The sequence below is a fragment of the Halichoerus grypus genome, chromosome 12 (assembly GCF_964656455.1).
Source record: "Halichoerus grypus chromosome 12, mHalGry1.hap1.1, whole genome shotgun sequence".
Classification (NCBI taxonomy): Eukaryota; Metazoa; Chordata; class Mammalia; order Carnivora; family Phocidae; genus Halichoerus; species Halichoerus grypus.
Genome location: NC_135723.1, coordinates 37,194,023 through 37,215,157, shown reverse-complemented (window position 1 = coordinate 37,215,157; position 21,135 = coordinate 37,194,023). Strand labels below are relative to the sequence as shown.

The 21,135-nt window shown below is 35.5% G+C and overlaps 1 protein-coding gene across 2 annotated transcripts in view; it reads right to left on the bottom strand.

Annotated features, from left to right (window-relative positions):
* The window catches only part of VPS50 (VPS50 subunit of EARP/GARPII complex), a 130,955-nt gene extending 110,187 nt beyond the window's left edge, over positions 1-20,768 (bottom strand). For both annotated transcript variants that reach the window (XM_036113279.2, XM_036113280.2), the window contains exons 1-4: positions 20,608-20,768; positions 14,471-14,539; positions 1,674-1,796; positions 451-522 (exon numbers count right to left, since the gene is read on the bottom strand). In XM_036113279.2, coding sequence (XP_035969172.1) covers positions 451-522; positions 1,674-1,796; positions 14,471-14,539; positions 20,608-20,640 — 297 coding nt within the window. In that variant the 5' untranslated portion in view covers positions 20,641-20,768. The remainder of the gene's footprint in view (positions 1-450; positions 523-1,673; positions 1,797-14,470; positions 14,540-20,607) is intronic.
* Positions 20,769-21,135: the final 367 nt, after the last annotated feature.

Genomic DNA, 21,135 nt, shown 5'->3' with positions numbered 1-21,135 from the left:
AGCAAGGCTAAGTGACTTGCCCAATGCCAGACAATTAATCAGTGACTACAACTGTAACATTCTGAATCTTAGCTCTCTTTTCTCTTTGGGCCTATTTCAACTACAAGCGGGGGCCTTTATTCTGAGATAAGAAACTATAGTAGGGAAGTCATGCATGCATGACAAGGAGCCTAAAGGTACTTAGCAATCCAAAAAGAAAAGGTTCAAAAATCTTTGATCACATTCAGGATTCCAGAGAAAAAACCTCTCAGTTCTAGAAGGAAATCTATATCAAGGTAATGGGAGGGAAACTGAATAGGCATTAAATTTTTAAATAAATGTATCATTGAGTCTGAGTCATGTTAAGTAATATTTGTTTAACATGTTAAGTTAAACCATAAAATCTGCAAATATTACACCTCCCTGCTGTTTCATTTAGTTATGTCAGAAAGAAAGGTGTTTTTTACTTACTGCAGCTTGCTGTTGTTTCAATTTGTCTCTGTACTCCTCTAATTCTTGCAAATTGAGAACAGGAGGCAGTTTCTAAAAAATACCCATAAATGAAGAATAAAAAATAGTTTAATTTGGTTTCATTTACCTGCATACTTCTGACTTACAAACTATCATCTGTGCATGTAAAACAGTGCCTCATCCCATTCCCACCCACGCCTCTTGGCCTCCCCACTTTCCCCACTAGACTTCAGACACGAAAGCTTCCACATGTGTGTTGCCCAACCCTCTCACGTGCCATCCCTCACCCAGCCCTATAGGACAGAAGAAAGTCCCACATCTTAACCTTACCCTCTATCAGCCATAGGTATATCCCTACTTGTCTACAACAGAACTCAAAACATTTCCCCTCTGAAATATTAGGAATAGTAACTAAGCACTATACTGTGATAGTGACAGTTGCTGGAGTACATTCTAGATTCCGCATCAGCTTTCAAAAGACAGGATGGGAAACTAACAAAAATGCATACTGCTGTGTATACTGGAAACTCCAAGTTTCAGTCAATGGACTGATGAAACTTCAGAACGACTGGGGGCTGATGGTGTATATAGTGCATATAAAGTATGTATGCATACTGTATTTGGTTTCATCTAAAACCAGATTTTACTATTCTTTTTTGAATTTCCTATAAATTTAAAATGCCAACATTATAAACATCATGGCATAGAGGTCTTTATCATGGCAAAACAATTATGTAAAGATACATTGATGATTAAAAGTCTCAAAGTTTCTCTAAACATATTTTGACAATATAAAATAAGATAGAGGCAGCACACCAACATACTGCATGCTAACAGTTAAAAACCAAAAATACATGGAGGGGGGTGGGAGGGATGGGGTGGCTGGTGATGGACATTAGGGAGGGTATGTACTATGGTGAATGCTGTGAATTGTGTAAATAAAAATAAAAAAATAAAAACCAAAATTACAGAAATGTTTCCTGGACCAATATTCTATAGCCGCACTTAATTTTACATTTTTTAAAATAATTTAATCATTAAACAATGTGGACAGTTCAATAAATCACTATATGGTCATCATAAACCAGTCCTGGTATTAAGGAAGGAAAGAAGGAAGGAAGAAAGGACGGCTGAACACCCCTAAAAAGCATTCAAATCTCATCCCCCAATTCAGTCACTGCACAAGATAGGGTTTAAATAGGTTTTAATGAATTTTGTTTTACCTCCAGCTCATATTTAACAATATCAAATGAGTCTGTTGAAAAATATACTTGTTCAATACTATTAATTAGCTCTTGTTCAGCTTGAGGGTCACTAGGCTGGTCTCGAAGTTCTCGGAATTCCTCCTTTAAGAAAAAAAAAAAGAAATCACAATTACAGTACTTGTACCTGTTATAATTCTACCTGCATGGAAATAAATAATCACCTGTCTTAATAGTCACAAATCTCCTGGGAACCATTCCAAGCAAGGAGATAAACTGACAGAAAACAGGAAAGTTCATGGAAAATTAGGACTACTAAAACACTAAAATACTAAAAACTACTCATCTATTGGAGAAAAAAAAAACTAGCCAGTTTGAAGATTCAGATTTTATTTTCAATTCTGTGTGTGCCAATGGATAGGTGGAAGAATTTATAAGTTCAACAAAAGGAAAAACCAAAGTGACTATGTAGTATCTATCATACATACATACCACATACATACGCATTTTCATCATTTAACATTCTAAAATCTGTCTTAGCACAGATAACCAGGGAATATCTCAATGACTTGCAGGTCACAATCAGCATTAAAACCCTGAGCAGAGCAGACATCCTTCCTTGTGCTAGAAATCTCACTGCTCGGCTAAGAAACACTGGCTCCAAAAAAGATTCACAAGTTTAGCTCTGTAATCCTATGAGGCTTCCTTCAAAGTGTGCTGATAATGCAATTAATGATCTGATTATGAATCTAAAGCTCTGTATTTGATAAAACGCTTTCTTTCTAATGATACAGAATGGAGCTTCTATGGATTTACACAACTAAAAAGAGCTTGACAGACAAATCCCTACCCCTAATGTCAGCATCCTGATCCTATGCAATTTCACTGCATAATTGGATAAACCTTCAGTTAACTGGGAAATTTCATTAACTCAGACACCCACTCTCTGCCATACTAATTAATCAACACATTATTATAGACATTTAACAATTTAGTCCTTTGATTTTTTTATTCATATTAATCTCAAATACATTTAAGAACACAAAAGAAACTCATACTTAAAATAATTTTATAGTCATTAAAATAATACTTAACAAAAATCCTTAATAAATCATTAATTAAATACACAGAAATTACAATGTCAATTAGAGAACATTGTTTTCCAAATAGAAATACTCTAGATTATTTTATTGCAGGGCACAGTTTTCATTTATAAAAAAGAATCTAGCTTATATATCTTTCAGACTTTAATTTATAATTTAAATATGAAAAATTATTAATTATAAAATTATCTCCTCTTAGATTCAAGCTAAAAGAAAATATTAGAGCAATAAATCTGAAACTCAAGAGAATAATTCTGTTTGTATTTAAAATTCCAATAAATTTAAAAGAGAAGGCAAAGTCATACAAAAATCAACTCTACATAATTAAAAGTGCATGTGAAAGAAAATGCCTCTTCTGTACCAAAACTCAACTTATAAAATACATTAACCAAAAAAAAAGGGTCAAAGATACAGTCATCAGTGATTTAGCATGCAATCAAATACTATGAGTAAAGTAAGAAATCCAGTGTCCAAACAGTGGGAGCTGCATTCCTCTGTGTGTGTGTGTGTGTGTGTGTGTGTGTGTGTGTGTAGCAGGGGGTTATCGACAACAAACACACTAATCTGCGTTGCACCCTGGACAATGACGCTGAGGCACAGACTTGGGTTAAAACCACACAACTTACAGAAAGGTTTCCAACTAGGCTACTCATGGGCAACCTCCAAGCATTTAATAAAAATTTGAAATGAGTGAGACATGAAATGGAAAACGAGATCAGAAATTCTTGGCAATCTCCCTCCCTAAGAGTCCACAGGCATTTGAAATACCAGCTTCTGATGCTGCAACCTGAGGCAGGGAAAAAGACCCAGGTGAGGATACGGCAATGCTGCCTCCCTAGGAATTTCACAGCACCACTAAGAAACAAATGAGGTTGGTACCATTCAAAAAAAAAAAAATTATAAAAATTGCTAAGACTGAAAATATCAAGTACGAAGTCAAGCAAAAAATTCAAATAGACTGCAATGAATGAACACTTTCATCTTAAATATAGATATGCCAATGACATAGAACTCCATGCTGAGGTTCTCCATACACTACCTAATTAACTGATCTAAAGGTAAAGACCCTTAGGTTTTAGTTGTGACTCTGGTATTAACTTGGGCAACTCATTTTTTCACCTGTAAAGGACATATACACAAACACACACACACAATGACAAGTGAAACAAATATCCAAAGTTATTAAGAATGTCAAAGGGAAAACATGATTTCATTTATAAATATCTCACAAGTGTACACTTCACAAACGTAATGAATCTGTAAAAAGGGTACAATCTGTATATGTACATAAAAGGTCAAGTGCCATTCCTTCTCGGAGAACTAGGCAATTATATCAGAGAGAGCAGACAAACCCATATAATTTCAAAGAACAGACACATAACACTTGACACTCTAAGTAACCTAGACTAAGAAGAGGGATAAAATCAAGAACGGCAGAGAAAGAAACATAGCACACAAAGTAGAATTCAATCCAAAACAAATGTCCAAACTATATCCCTATAAAATACCCTCTCCTTTCGGACAACTTAGTGGCTCATCTGTGAAAATATACACCTGAACTCATTTAGACAAACTCCATTCTAACTAGATCCTGATCACCTTGTTCCTTTCAATCCCACTGCACCTGAGGGCTGCAAGACTCTGCTTCTACCTGATCATTCTCTACATGTTTCACTACTGTTAGTGCCCCCTGCTCAATCCAATAACACACCTTTTGAGAACTGAGATTTCTCCCTATTCCCCATCATTATGTTCTGTAGTGCCAAGGCACACTGTAGAAAGCAATCACTGACTGACTAAAATTAATTTACATAGTGAGCTGTATAAAAAAAAAGAACAAAAAGAAAGGAAAAGACGTTGTTTTGATAGTCAAAACTTTCCACAAACTCTTAATAAAAGATCTCTTTCTTCTAACTAGAAATAATAAAAAATGTTACGTGATTTTAGGGATACTTTAAGCATGTAAATTAGAAAAATAAACAAAAACAGCAAGATTGTATATTCTTACCACAATTACCCCATAATTTTGCCATTATATAAACTGGTTTCCTTGAATTGGAGATGTAGAAAAATACATAATTCTTCACCTAAAACCAATTTTGCAAGCCAATATATACGTATGAGGCAAAATTTTACATAAACAAAATGAACAAAATATTTCCTACAAAAAAAATTTAAAAGGCAAAACCAGGGGACCAGAATAACAAATGAAACACCTTATACCATATTAAAATATATGATTTCTTTTAAAGTTACAATAATTTTTGATAAGCTAAGTTTGAGAATCAAGTATTTCAGTCTTACAGACTATTATAAAAATTCTTTAAAGAATTTTATTTTATAGTAAATTTTAAGTCACATAGTAACTAATAAATACATGTTATCATTAAAGTGGTATAAATGCTCTATAAAACTTGAAAATCCAAAAATAATATATCGACAACTATACACCATCAAAATTCGCCACAACTTGCTTGCTAATGGTAATCAACTACACTTAAAGAAAAAGTACATTGCTTACCCCAAAATTAAAACTGAAGAAAAACCACAATTAAGGTAATGAATTTAACTGTAAAGGGGATAAAAATAAAAATACAATGGCAAAAAAGAACAAATCAAGTCTCTCTTCCATACTATCATTAGGAAATAACCTGTCTACTTTCAAAGCTCTCTTATCATACCTTTCTCAATTGAGTCACATATTTCAATTTAACATTTTTTTTTAATTCCCACTATGTAAGAATTCCCTATACTAGGTCATACAGAAATAAAGTTGAGTAAAAAAATAGCTGCTGAAGTAATAGGAGAGGTCAGATGAAGGAAGAAGCAATGCCCCTGCAAGGCAGAACATAAGGGAGAACAAACAAAACCTAGGGCATCGAAGGGCAGTGAGTTCACATTTGATGGAACAGGTGCCATTTAGAGAAGAGAGAACAGGTGAAATTTCAAATTTGAGAAATTTGGGGAAATAAGGTAACAAATACAAAGCAAAGCACGAGTAAAAGCTGTAGCGGGAAAGCATACAACAGGTTAAACGGCAGAGGATGGCTTCACAGGGTGGAAAAATGTCAGAGGGAGCATCTACATATACACCAAGAGGCAATAAAATGCAACAATAGAGTTTTTTTTTAATCCAATATATTTTTATATATCCTAGAACCATATTTTTCCTTTACTAAAAATAAAAGCTTAACACCTATCACCGTGCCAGATGCTGTATCAAAAAAGTAAGCATAAATATTCAATATTTTCTTAACATAATAAACCAAGCAGGATTATTTTAGACAAGTGGTAGAAAACAAAGTAGTCAATATTTTAGAGGCTGTCTTTTCAGCAGTCACAATACACTGTAGGATTGCATCTAATTCTACCTAGCCTATTTTTTTCCATTTTGATCAGCTCTGAGATAAAGTTGTACGAACATACATATAAAATGCACATTATAAATGTAACTTTATGAAAAATGAAGAAAAACAATCATAACAGAAATTTAAGTGAACATCTTTGTTTTAGCCAAGTCATTTTTCCTCTCAGCATAACAACAAAAGATTTTATGAGAACTGGGGATTCAGGTCTATAAAACAATTGGAGCCCTCAAGTGTAAGATGTTATAAAACATTTCCAGTGTATTTATGGTTTCTAAGGAACTAGGCTATAACTTTACAAAGCAATTTCCTACTTAAGAGTTCATCTCTTATGGGAATGTATTCAAGTTTAGGACAAAAAAAAAAAAAAGACTACAAATTTTGCATTTAACCACTACTTTTAAATTATACAAAATACCACACAAATTAAAAATACCGACTCAAGTTCAAATTTTTTAATTCTATTCACTTTCATAAGTGTAAAAAGTGAGCTATGACAACTTCACAGTTCTCCTTACCATTATTAAACTCAATTTTCTCTTTAATTTCGAAAAGCAATTTAACCTAATTTTTAAACTCACAGAACAGCTTGGAAACTTAAGAGTCTTCAATAGTAGGTTTTTTATTCAAACAAAAAAGATGAATGCAAAATCTTCATTTCATAGGTCAAGTTTTAAAACTCCACAAAAAAATGTACAGAATAAAAAAAAAATGAAATGCAAACCAACTTCCATTTCTGTACATAGTTTATTAGACTACGGTTCACATTACAATCCTGAATGGCAGAATGCATTGTGTTGAGAGGGGGTGAGGAAGAAAAAAAAAAAGAAATTTTATTCTTGTAAAGCATGAATTGGGGTTTACCAAGACAAATCTTACCAAAGGTTTTTTCTTACTGTTTGCATTTCTTTGTCAATCAACATTTTAAAAAAAGCTACTCTGCTATAATAAATTCTAAAAATAATTATAGTCTATTCAAAGTTAATATCACATTAGAGCTTTAAATGAGAGCAAAAAATGTTTAGCTACCAAAATCTTCTAGCTAGGAGAACAAAAACATGAAGTTTTCAATATTCAATCAGTATTATAAAAATCATAAATCACTGAACAAAAATAGGTTTTGTTTCCAAATGAAACAGGATTCAAAATCAAATACCCTAAAACCATACATATACCATATAAATTTGTAATGAATTGCCAGATGTCGGATTACGCAGGGAAATGGTACATTTTCTTAAAATCCCACTGGAACAACAATAATGATCCATCAAAGCACCAGGCTCATCATCCATTTGTGTTTGTGTGTTTTAAATAAAACATAGCTTTTAAAGCCTACCTAGTTGTTGTTGGTTTTTTTTCAGGCTTTCAGTGCCATCTAGTGGAATACTGGTGAGGTTACAATTGGGAGGGAGGTTTCCATAAAATGATTTATAGATTTTTCTAGAAGGTTATTAAAGTGGCATTATTTTAATCCAGCTTTATAACACATTTAAGTGATTTAAATAATGTATTTTAATCACTTTTTATACAAAAAAGCATCCAAATAAACACATATTTGTTTTTAAAGAAAAAGATTATGAATGAGAATTGATTTTATTCATAAAAATATACCTATTAACATATAATAAAAACACAAAACTAGAAAGCAAATCTTTCATATGTGATACTCTGCCAAATGTTTTTATTTACTTCTCTTACCCAACAGTTATATTTTTCACGGGTATTTTTCTAAATTTATTTCTATGAAAAGGAAAACACTAAAGATAATAGCTTTAGAGACATCAAATATTTTTTTTTAAAAAAGCTATCTTTAAAAATTACTCAACTTCAGTGAAAAACATCAAGCTGTCTGCCACATTCCTGTCCATTTGGACGCTAATACTAAAGAAAGGCACGTCACAAACTGAAGTAAAGAGAGAGAAGCCCAGTGTATAGTCTGGATTCTATTTTTCTATTAGTTTTAAAAACATCTCATCAGACCCACTCTCCAAAAGAAGAAATACTATCTATTCTGAGAAAAGACGTCACAACACCTTCGATCTCAGTGTCTAGAAACCACAGTCTTTCCAATACCTTCACCTTCCACGTCCAATAAAATCCTCAGTCCTAAATTCTGCTTTTAAAACATCTCTCAAATTTAACCCTTCCTCATTTCCTAAACTTCATGTTCTTATCTTCTTCTTAATCACGCAATTAAGACAACTTCCCTCACAGATCTGTACCTCTGAAACAAATAATACAATATATGTTAAAAAAAAAAAAAAAAGAAGATAGCAGGAGGGGAAGAATGAACGGGGGGAAATCGGAGGGGGAGACGAACCATGAGAGACGATGGACTCTGAAAAACAAACTGAGGATTCTAGAGGGGAGGGCAGTGGGAGGATGGGTTAGCTTGGTGATGGGTATTAAAGAGGGCACGTTCTGCATGGAGCACTGCGTGTTATACACAAACAATGAATCATGGAACACTACATCAAAAACTAATGATGCAATGTATGGTGATTAACATAACAATAAGAAATTTTTTTTAAAAAGACAACTTCCCTTTCATAAGCTCAATATTTACCTCAACACCTGAACCTAGCTCTCTTGACTCTTAATCCAACACACTTTCCTCATATCTTGGTAAAGTTCTGAAAACCAAGCTCTGTAGTTAGTGTGTGGTTTTAGGATTCTTTTCATAGATGCTAAGAAGTCAAGTCAAATCCATTTATCTTACTTCACAGAAGTATTTTACAAGCAAGAAAACATTCTGCGCAAACTCCTAGAACGTTATATAAGAGAAGATACTCGATAAATATTTGTGGAATGCATTAAGTATGCAAACAAAAATACTTTCTTATATTTAGACAAATATATTTTCAAGTTTTGACTGCAACCGAGATTTCTTTTGTTCCCTTGGCCTATATTTTCTTTAATGAAAAAAATCAAAAGCATAGCTAAATCAATCGTGTAATAGCAAACCTAGCTGAATCCTATTTGTATTTATGAGTTAGTAAATTCAGGGTCTTAAAAACAAACAAAAAAACTTTAAAGAATAATACCAGAAGGCAGTAGTTCAGAAAAAATACAATGTTAATATTAGTATTGTTTTTTCTCAGTACTCTTTTTATGATATATAACCATTACGGAAGAACTATGGAAAGTGTTTACTTAAAGTTAAGATACAGATTTATAAGGTTCTGAATACTGATATTTTTAATCAGGATTCAACATATACTCTTGAATACAGTCCTAATAAGTTCTGTAACTACTAACCCTGTGGCTATTGTGATTATTATATATTATAATAAATTTTGGTCTCAAGTCTTCATAAGTCTTACAACCAATTAAATGAAGTAAAAACCTTTCACATCATTCAAAAGTATTAATTTCTTTAAATGGGAACAAATTTAGTCAGTAAATACTATATAGCTTAATTTCTTATATCCTTACCTCAGCATGGAAGTCCCATTAATTTGAAGTAAACAGAATCCATTCCCCAGGAATGAAATTTTAGGTCATCACTAACTCTTTACTCTTTCCACAAAAACTGTCCATAAAACTTCAAAAACTTTTTCTACAACAGTTCCTGTGGTTCCCCTTTCTCCATTCTTGTCATCACGTCCTCCACTTGGCAAAACTTCCCAAACACTGCTCCACATTGGAATCACCTGGGGAATCTCTAACTTGACTGATGGTACCTGGCTCCACCCCACACACCGTGACTTAATTAGAATGGGGTGGGGCCTGGTTATTAGTGATTCTAATATGCAGCAAAGTTTGTACCCCACTGACACTGGCTCTGAACAATTTAAGCTGAGATTTTTGAACGCTCTCTCAAAGTTTCCTTTTCTATAGAAAGTTCTGAAAAGAATCCTAATTTTTTTTTCTATTTTCTCCACCAAAATTCCAAATTTTCAGTATATGGATCATTATTTGACTCACATGTCTTAAAATAGGATACAGTGTCATCCTGTCCATAAAATGCAGAAATTGTACCAGATGATTTCTAAGGTTTCTTCCCACTCAGAATTTATATAGTTCTCAAAAAAAAAAAAATCAATCAACAGTCCTTTCTGGATTCTCAAGCACACCTAACACCCTTTAGTTTTCCTTCACCATCCTCCTCTTTCTAGTGAGTTGCACCATATGAAATTTGCCAGTATTAGATTATTTTTAACTCAAAGAAACAGCCATTTCCTATGATTCATCCTAATATTTCCCTACTATTTATTCTTTATACAAGAACTTTTTAAAAAACATTTATTTATTGGAGATCGAGAGAGAGATTTATTTGAGAGAGAGAGCGCACACAATCAGGGGGAGGGGCGGGGGGAGGGAGAGGGAGAGGGAGGGAGGAGACGGAGAGAGAGAGATAGAGGGAGAATATCTCTAGCCAACTTTCCACTGAGAGTGGAGCCCGACTCGGGACTCAATCCCATGACCCTGAGATCATGACCTTAGCTGAAATCGAGAGTCAGACGCTTATTAACCAACTGAGCCACCCAGGTGCCCCAATACCAGAACCTTTAACATAACGCAACCCAAGCTAAACTACTTCTTTCTTGACAACTCCACTGAAATCTCAATTCCTTATCACAACTTAGACATTATGACAAGAAAGGGAAGAAGAAATGGGTCCATACCTAAAGACCAAGGATGCCTTTTTTTTTAATGTTCTATATACGTATACTTGAGTGCGTTAGAGCTATTAGATGAAGTTAACGTTTAAAAGTTTTACTATACAAGTATTTACATTGACTACTTAAATAGCATAAATTGAGTTTGTTTTTTATTTCTTGCATTAGAATATCAGGGGAACCCAAACTAAGACAGTGAGGGTTTTTTTTTATTATTGAGAGGTACAATTGACATGCAACATTATATTAGTTTCAGGTGTACACATAATAATTCAGTATTTGTATACATTGCAACATGATCATCACAATAAGTCTAGTTAACATCCATCACCAGACATACAGAATTTCTTTTCTTAGATGAGAACTTTAAGATCTATTCTCTTAGCAACTTTAAAATATGCAACACAGTATTATTAACTATGGTCACCATGCTGTATATTACATCGCAATGACTTATTTATTTTGTAACTGGAAGTTTATACCTTTTGACCCCTTTACCCATTTTGCCCCCTCCCCACTGCCTCTGGTAGCCACCAATCTGTTCTCTGTATCTGTGAACTGGTTTCTGTTTTGTTTTGTTTTGTTTTGTTTTTAGATTCCACATATAAGTGACATCATATAGTATTTGATCATATGGTCTTTCTCTGACTTATTTCACTCAGCATAGTGCCCTCAAGGTCTATCCTATGCTTGCATGTTTGCAAGTGCGTGCACACACACACATATACTTTCTTTATCCATTCATCCATCTATGAACACATTAGGTTATTTCCATGTCATCGCTGTTGTAAATAATGCTGCAATGAACATGGGAGCGAATATATCTTTTCAACTTATTGTTTTCATTTTCTTTGTAAGTGGAATTGCTGGATCATACAGTAATTATATTCATAATTTTTTTCTGTTAAACTCTCTATATTATTATTATTATTATCTATTTTTAATTTTTTAAGGCACCTCCATACTGTTTTCCATAGTGGCTGTACCAATTTATATTCCCATCAATAGCGCACAAGGGCTCCTTTTTCTCTACATCCTCACCAACTTGTTTCTTGTCTTTTTTGATAACAGACAATATAACAGGTATAAATTAAGTTCAAAAAATATCTACCCAAGCCAAACTACTGGGTAGCTTGCTTTTCAAACCTAGTATTATACTGTAAGCATTTTCTCTGCAATACATTTTACTAACTTTAAAACCCAAACTTCAGAATAATTTATAGGATTTAATACCATTTTTGAAAAAAAAAAAAATGGAGGAGAGGGGAACCTACACTGACTACTCTATGTGAAAGAGCCTCTGGCTTCAGAGTTTAACTTATCACCTTATTTCCTTTATAGTATCTGTCAGACTTTGCAATCACCTTGTTTAGTGCCTGTCTTCCCTCCACTTGAACTAAGTTCCCTGGCAACAGAGTTTTGTCTTTTTCACTGCTATATTCAGTCCCTAGAGAATGTCTAGCACAAAACAGATGCTCAATAAATTTTTGAATATACATAGGGAAAAGACCAAAAGGCAATGTTAAACTTGACTATGTTGGTGATTTTGTGATTTTTTTCCTTAGGTATCTTTTTCTGTTTACCGTGTTTTCTATTTACAGTATATATTATTTTTATTACAGGAAAAGGTTATTTTAAAATAATCATTTCAGGGCACCTGGGTGGCTCAGTCAGTTAAGCATCTGACTCTTGATTTCGTCTCAGGTCATGATCTCAGGGTTGTGAGATTGAGCCTCCCCCACCCCCACCCTTCGGCTCTGTGCTCAGCGGGGAGTCTGCTGGAGATTCTCTCTCCCTCTCCCTCTACCCCTGCTCGTGCACACTCTCTCTTTTTCTCTCTCTAATAAATAAATAAATCTTTAAAAAGTAAAAATAAAAAAATAATCATTTCAAATTAATGTTTCAGACTTTGTAGAAATACTTCTAATAATTTGAAAAATTCAGTATAAAGGTCATCTTTTGAAGTCACAGAAGTTCAGTTTATCAAGAATTAGCCATGACATTGATTTTAAGGCAACTGTATAAAAACAAATCATGTAAAAATATATATCACCACCACTCATCATCAGGGAAATGCAAATCAAAACTACAACTCACCCTATAGCACTTGTGATGTTTCAAGAGAATGCAGAGAGAGAACAAGCACAAAGAGCTTATGAGCTTTCTTAGCATGAGGCTACATTTAAGCTGATTGCATTGATCCTAATTTTGCTCTTAACTGTTTTACAATTTAACAACTTAGCTTCTTAGACCAATGCCCCAAGCTTAATCATCACCTGAAGCATTTACATTTGCTGACCTTGTGATCCCAGACCGGCCTCTCTAGCCAGAGCCAGGCATCTCAAATCACACATTGCAGGCCACGGATGGGGCTGGGGTGACGGGACAATGAGAAGACTGGGTAATGAGATCATTATAAATTCACTACCTACCCCTACTGGAAAAACATCAAGGTGCATGGTTTAAAGACAACAGAAGTTCATGCAAGGTTTAAAAACAACAGAAAGTTCTTATGCAATACATTCATGTATTTTTTAAAGAGGCTCACCATCAATTTTACACTGGTTCTGAAACATCTAATGCAATCTAATTCAAGGCATGTTCATAATGCATGATCTCTTTTCTTGACTCAAAGAAATAAAAAGAATTATTTGTCAATTAGGATTTATGGTTATGGCTTAGTTCCCAATTTCAGCAGATGCAACAATCTCTTATAACAACAAACAAAACTGTTCAAAATGCCTCTTTAAGCTTTTTGTCTGACTCATTTCATGCAAATGGGCTGGTTAGAATTTTATCACATTTGGAGAATATGTTTGAGCCTGACCCAAAATTAAAGCTAAGCTATAAATACAAAATTCACGTTAAGGGGTAAGACTCCTCATAGGGGTGGAAAATCACTCTCCTGAGCAGCTGACACTGAGGAGTCACGACAGGCCTTATGATTGCTGACCAAGAGAAACAAGCCCTATGTATTAAGATGCCAGAAACAGAAAACAAATAGTACTTTCAAATATGATCCTCAAATTGAAAATCCCAAGAGCAGACATTCAGAAGACACTTTGATCTGTGATGGAGCTGCTATTCACGGAGGCAGCTCTAAGTGGCAACACCCTGGAGTGAGAAACAGCAGGGGATTTTTTTTTTTTTTTCCAATGGTTAATAATTCTCCTGAGGGAAAGCCAGCTAGCTTTCAAATAACACCTATTAAATTTGTAAACTGAGAAGTTCACATAAATCAGGGGATTAAAATCTAAGATAGCTACAATTTAGTATAAATTATGCTTTAGCTACCTGCTCAAAAATCTGCTCCATAACAAAAACATAATTAACGATGATTTTTGACTCACAGTGTTACAGCATAAAAAGTAAATTATTTCATTTTATTTCTCCAAATTACAGCAGAAAAATCAGTAAGTTTCACATACATACATATATATGTGTGTGTGTATAAAACTGCTTTCAGGCTAAAAAGTTGATACAATAATAAACTCTAAATTTATCAATTTTGCATTTTCTGCTTCACTATAATGAATCATACTGCATCCCAATGAAGAATGAAAGCAAAAACAAGCCCCAAGCCTACTATACTATAAAAATTTACCTAGCTCTATCATAACTACCATCTGCCTGTGGGAAGGAACAGCTTCTATGAATCAATTATTATCCAAAGGCAGTATTATTTCTCAAGGAAGTGAAAAGTCACGCTCACACATGTAGATCAATACCTTTCCAGGGACCCGGAGACTCTCAATGGCACCAAGATCACTAAGGTTTTCCGGAGGGCTTTTCAGACCCTTAAAAAAATAGTAATAATAAAATAAAAAGAATTTTAATTATGCTGCAGAACTGTAAAATGATAGAACATACTTATTAAAATAGAAATCACCATTTTAAAAATAGGAAGTTTCCTGTTTTAAAATATATAGAACATGTCTTCTAAAAACAACTGTCACTTAATACATATAGTACTATTATCAAATCAAGTAAAGATGTACTTTGGAAGTTTAAAAGTATTATATGGCAGCTTCATAACTAATGGTTGAAGTCTAACTTAACCATGGTTTAAAAACAACCAACAGACAAGAAAATTGGGTGACAAAAAGCATTCTATAAAAGCACTTATATATTAAACATTATCAAATTCACCTGATAAGAAGGACCAATTATTATGATTCTGTGATATAATATACCAACCAGCTAGCTAATCAAAGACTTTTAAATAATGCCAATTGCTTAATTAATACATAAATACCCTTGATTCTACCTGATTATTTCTCACCAATGTACCCAATTTATACTTCAATCTCATGGGACTTCAATCTCATGTCTTGCTGCTTTCTACTGTTCTTTAGCTCCTTGGTACCCAGTAATTTCTATATTCACATCAACTGAGGGATTCTGAAAATCTCATTTGAACCAAGGAAAGTTATCAAGACAGAAAGAAGTTAGCAATCTCACTTTTCTTTGAAAGCTCTTTTTAAATATAGGCTCTTCAAAGCAGATACCTAAAGTCCCTGTAATATTAGTTTGTAAACAAAATTAGCTGGTACATAAATTTGAAGAGCATTTTTGTCCTTTAGATGCCCTATATTTGCCCTATGATGTCCTCAGTTACCAAAACATATGGCATACTTAGGTTGACCATTTGAGACTTACAGCAGAACTTACTTATTTTTAAATTATAGAGCTATGTATTCTATCTTCCCTATTATAAAATATGACCAGCCATAACTACATTTTTTTAAGATAAGGTGCTTTGCCTCACCCCTAATTATTCCACTACTCCCAGAACACCCCACCCAGGCTTCTCTCACTTTCATTCTCTCATATTCTCTCTATCCCTCTTTCTCTCCCTCTCATACACACACATACACACATATACACACACATATACATACACACATGAGTGCAAAACTTCATAATTTGATTCAAAATCATGACCACTCCAAAATATATTTTTAAAATATAACTGCCATGCCTTTTATTTTTTAAAGACTTATTTGAAAGAGAGAGCGCACAAGGGGAGGGGCAAGGAGAGAGAGAGAGAGAGAGAGTCCCTAGCAGATTCCACAGAGTGCAGAGCCCAATGCAGGGCTCAATCTCACAACCCTGAGATCACAACCTGAGCAGAAACCAAGAGTCGGACACTTAACCTACTGCGCCACCCAGGTGCACCTGCCATGCCTTTTAAACAAGTATTTTTAAAACTATAGATGTGTTTATCCAATCTAACAGAAATTCTTGGAGGAATATATCACAGGTAATTTTCTTTCTCCCCAGAGCTACTCAGTAAAGAAATCAATGCCTGAAATGTAAAGAAGAATGTATATCAATATATAGGAAAAGGCCTTATCTCCAAATTAGTCACCCCATACAATAATAATTTGCTACTAATATATGGCAACTTTCTACCAAATGTACAAAATAAAAGAAGTAAAAATTGGAAACCCTGTTACATGTTAGGAAGTAGGGGAGCTCAGTGATTCAGGGAATGGGCCCCGTGGTCTTGAACAACTTATCTAACCTGCCCATCTTTATATTCTAATGAATGTGACAATAATGCAGAGGCCAATAATAAGGAGTAAAGGAGATAATGTATGTGAGAGGCCAAAAACAGTGTCTAGTACATGGCAAGCATTCTTTAAGTGCTAACCATTATTCTGATTATTACTGTGATCACAGAGAAATGCTTTTCTTTTATCAAAACTGAAATAAAGAATTACATAAATGTCTCAGAGCACATCTGACACATGTATTTTAGGGTTATAGATCTTGAAGCCTTTGATTAGCAATTTTATAAATTTCTACTGACAAAAATGAAGTCATGATTTTTATCCTCACTTCTCTAAAGCAGAAAGTCATGGTTATAACTATGGTATTCTGCTTTTATAAAATCATTAACCATTATTGATTTTCTTTGGTATTTGGTATTTGTTTGGATAAATTTCTCCAGTTTAAATTTATACAAAATTCAGCATAAATAATACCTGCCTCTGCACTTTATTTCTTTTCTCAAAGAAGATTAACACTTCAGACTACTTCTGTTATGTCTACATGACTCTTCTATTTCCATTTATGAGACCAGCAACTTATGTTCCAAAGATCAAAAGGAGCATGTGAGGTGATTTCTGCCTCTTTCTCTTTTCAGCGAAATTCAACATAGTGGTTATACTCAGTCCTCAATTTCTCTTAAACCTACCCTAATCAGGCTTTCCTCCCCATCACTTCATGAAAAGTGCTGCTGTCAGGTACCTGATGACCCCCATGCTGCTCAGTCCAAAGGCTCATTCTCATCTTCAGCCACCCATCTGCAGCAGTTAGCACAGCTGATCACTCCCTTCTCTTTTAAATTTTTTACTTCGGGCTTCCACTCTACTTGGTAGCTCTTTATCTCTTTATCCACCATGTATCCAAAAAATATTTACTGAGCATCTGATATGGGACAGGTGATCTTTGAGATGCAGTCCTCCCTTACTGGCTGCTCCTTCTCAACCTGCCTCGCTAGATCCACCTCTTCCCCTAACCTTGTAACACTGAAATCTCAAACGTTCCAAGTGTGGACCCCCGTTTTATATCCACACTCATTCCACTGATGATCGTAGCCAGTTTATGTACCTTATATGTGCTTGTAAGTCCCAAATTTGTATCTATATCCTGTGTTTCTCCTCAGAAATCGAGACTCTTAGCCAACTGCCTATTTTATCTCGCCACTTAAATATCTAAAAGAGGCTTTCAAATGAACAAGTCTAAAAACTTTCTGCCTTTCCTGAATCTGTTCCTTCCTCAGCCTTACCCACTTCGTTAAATGGCAATTCCAATGGCTGGGGCCAAACCATCTGGAATCAACCTTGATGCTTCTCTTTCTCTCACAGCCCAAATCCCATCTGCCAAGAAATCCTGTCAACTCTATATTTACAATATACAAATGATCTAACCTCTTCTCAACCCTTTCATCACTAACACTCTGGTTAAGGCCCACACATTCTCTCATTCAGATTACTGCAATAGCATCCTTTTTGTTCTCCCTGGTTTTGCTCTTTTTCCCTCTTCAAACTATTCTTTTAAAAGAGGCCAGAAAGATCTTTCTGAAGTCCATTTATGTAAAATGAGATCAAGCCTCTGCTTGCTATTTCAATCATAATAGAAGCATGGCTTTGCTATTAGTGAGAAGAAAAGTAGTAGGAGATGAGGTCAAAATGAGGTCCTGTGTGATCTGGCTTCCTGCTCTCAGCTCTCTGACCTCATCCAGACCTCATCTCCTACTGTTTTCTCCTCACTTACTTTACTCCACCCACACTGGCGTCTGGCTGTTCCTCAGCCATGTTCCTGCCTCAAGGCCTCTGCATTTGCTCTTCCTTCCACCCGGAATGCTCCTTCCCAAATATCCGCATAGTTCCCTTCCTCACTTCCTTCAGGTTTTTACTCCAATGTCACCTTCTCAGTGAGACCTTCCATGGCCAAACTATCTAAAATTATAAATGATCCCAATTTGCCAACAACTCCCAGGCCTCCCTATCCCCTATTCCTCCTAAGCATTAATCCCTATGTCTGCCTGAGCACTTGTCTGTTTTGTTCACTGCTACACCCCCAAACTTAGAATAGTGCCTGGCACATAGTGCTCTGTAAACATTTGTTGAATGAACTGAAGGAACAGAGGGCCAGCATAATAGAGAGAGCTGAACAACAGACCTCATCTAAATAAAGAGTGCCTACAAAGCCCATCCTCCCACTCTTTTCCACACCAAGATCCTTGCAGAGCTGAAATACCAAAAAACCTAAGTTTCATAGACCTTTCTTGTCTCTCCACCTTAATGATATTATCAGCATATTCTTTAGCCTTACAAAAAAGAAACATCTTTGTGTATATTTATTTGTAATACTACTAAATTTAACCCAATAATAAACAGTACTAAATAAAAATCTCCAATGTAACTCCAGGCAGCAGCCTACTTTCATACCTCAAAGATTCATGAAACGTGTATTAGTAATGATTAAACATGTGGAAGTCAAGCCATAAACAAACATAATTAGGATGACTTTTAAAATCTGTGTAGGGGCGCCTGGGTAGCTCAGTCGGTTAAGCGTCCAACTCTTGGTTTCGGCTCAGGTCATGATCTTGGGATCATGAGATCAAGCCCCACATCAGGCCCTGCATTCAGCATGGAGTCTGCCTGAAATTCTCTCCCTCTTCCTCCACCCTGCCCCCCATTCGAGCGCTCAATCTAAAATAAATAAATAAAATCTTTTTAAAAATCTATGTAAAACTCCTAATTTTACCTCACTTTTTACACAGTATAGTTCCAGCTTTTTGTATGTGTTCTTTAGTTTTTTTTCTATACCAACTAAGCACTGATTTGACCTACTCAAGTCCAATAAGCAACTGATGGAGGCTGAAGAATCACCATTTTCACAACTGCACTACATTTAGGAGACCTCTGTGATCAAGCACTTCCTTGATAAGACCCAGGAGATGTGTTAACTCCTTTATCTCTTCATCTTCATCATATCATATGAACATCACCACCAGGCTGACCCCATGAGTTACATGTTACTATCTATATTTTAAAGATGTGGAAACAAATGCTCTAAAAAGTTTGGTGACTTCCTCAAGGTCACATGGCTCCAGCAGGATGGAGCAGGACCCAAACATCCTCAAGTAACAAGTGGTATGAACCATAACACCAGTACTCAACAAATGTGAGGGATCGCCACTTACTTAAATCTTTTATTATTCAAAGAACTTTTAAATTTTATTTTCATGACATTAACAATATAATTTAAAAGGAGTAAAATAATCATGTAGGATTCATGTATTCTTCACAAGATATTTATCATTTGTAACCTATTCAGATTATCTCTCAAATAAGAGTTTAATTTGGAATTTGTAATCTCCTAATCAACAACAAAACTCACAAATGAACCTTTCACTGAATGATTATCCTCCATATTCTCCAAAGTCCTCAAAATTCTCTGATTTAAAATTCTAAATTATACTTCTTTCATATAAAGATAATAATGAATGGCCAATTCTGGTGAAATATTAGAGTTGAATAAATAAAGGTATTTAAAACCAAGTCATAACCAGTAAGTGTGTAAAAGGAAATTCTGCCACTTCTTCCTTGAAGGAAGCTGAGACATTATTAGGAAGTCCCTAACATTTATGAGATGGAATAAAAAAAAAAAAAAAAGCCAAAGTTTTTATTCATGAATTGTCATTGCAGCAAAAAATAAAAGGCCATTATTTTGCCATAACAACGATTTTTTAAGTATCTTTTCACATACATTAAATTATTGGTGACTCTCATAATAGAACTATAAAATAAGATTAACAAAAATAATTATTATTCTCATTTTCACATCTGGAAATTTAAGCTACAAGGTTTGTGAACTTGCCCAAAGTCATAAAGCTACCAATTCTGTCTTCAACTCATCCGTTTTTTTCACGCTTTCCAGTCATCTCTATTGCACAGACCTCACCTCCCTACCCAGGCCACCTGCTCAAAGACGACACACAGCCTAGATAAAGGGAGCCCTGCAGGGTAGCTGGGGCTGTCACTGGAAAGATGGCAAAAAGGAGAGGAGACAAAGATAGCCCTCACTGAAACTCGCTCACTGACCTTATCTAAAGGAATATTTCTGGGACGCCGCTACCCGCCTGAGCAGGGCTCAGATCACGGTGGCTCAGGTAAGTTTTCCAGGGTGTGCCCCGGCTTCCCAGTGCCCCTGATACCTGCCACCAGCCATACCTTCAGTTAAGCCAGCAAATCTTGTTGCTCCGCCCGCCCCAGCCCAGAGACAGAACATCTAGGCTCCTCTACCAGCAAAGACGGAGGAGGCCTTCGCTTCAGCCTCCGCTACTTACCTGTCGGGTCATAAGAGATTTGATTTTTTGCATGTCGGAATCGTAAGAGTGGTACCCTGCAGCAAAGAACTAATAAATCACGCCGAACCACCAGACAGCTGGCCCGGGCACAGGGAAGCCATAGTGAGTAGTCACGTGGAGCTGCTGACCCGGGTCATCCTTTCCTGCGCTGAGCATGCTGGGCATTGTAGTTTTCCGGCCGCCGCGGACACCGGCAATGAAGAGACGAGGACAGCTCAGGTACTACATTTCCCAGGAAGCAAAATAGCGGACGCTTCAGTTAAGCCAGCAAATCTTGTTGCTCTGAGTGACCACGGCGACCGCCAGTCTTTACGGAGGTACTTGCTCTTGGTCACCCCGCTTCGGTAAGGCGAAAACCTAACTCATAGCTGACCAGGCATTGAGCGACAGGAGCAAGCCCTGAGAAGACCGTATATAAACCGGACTGACGTGATTTCCCCCTCACAGTGTAGTGGAGGAAACCCAACCTGGTCCAGAGAGGCGGGGTGGGAGGACGTGAGACTGACG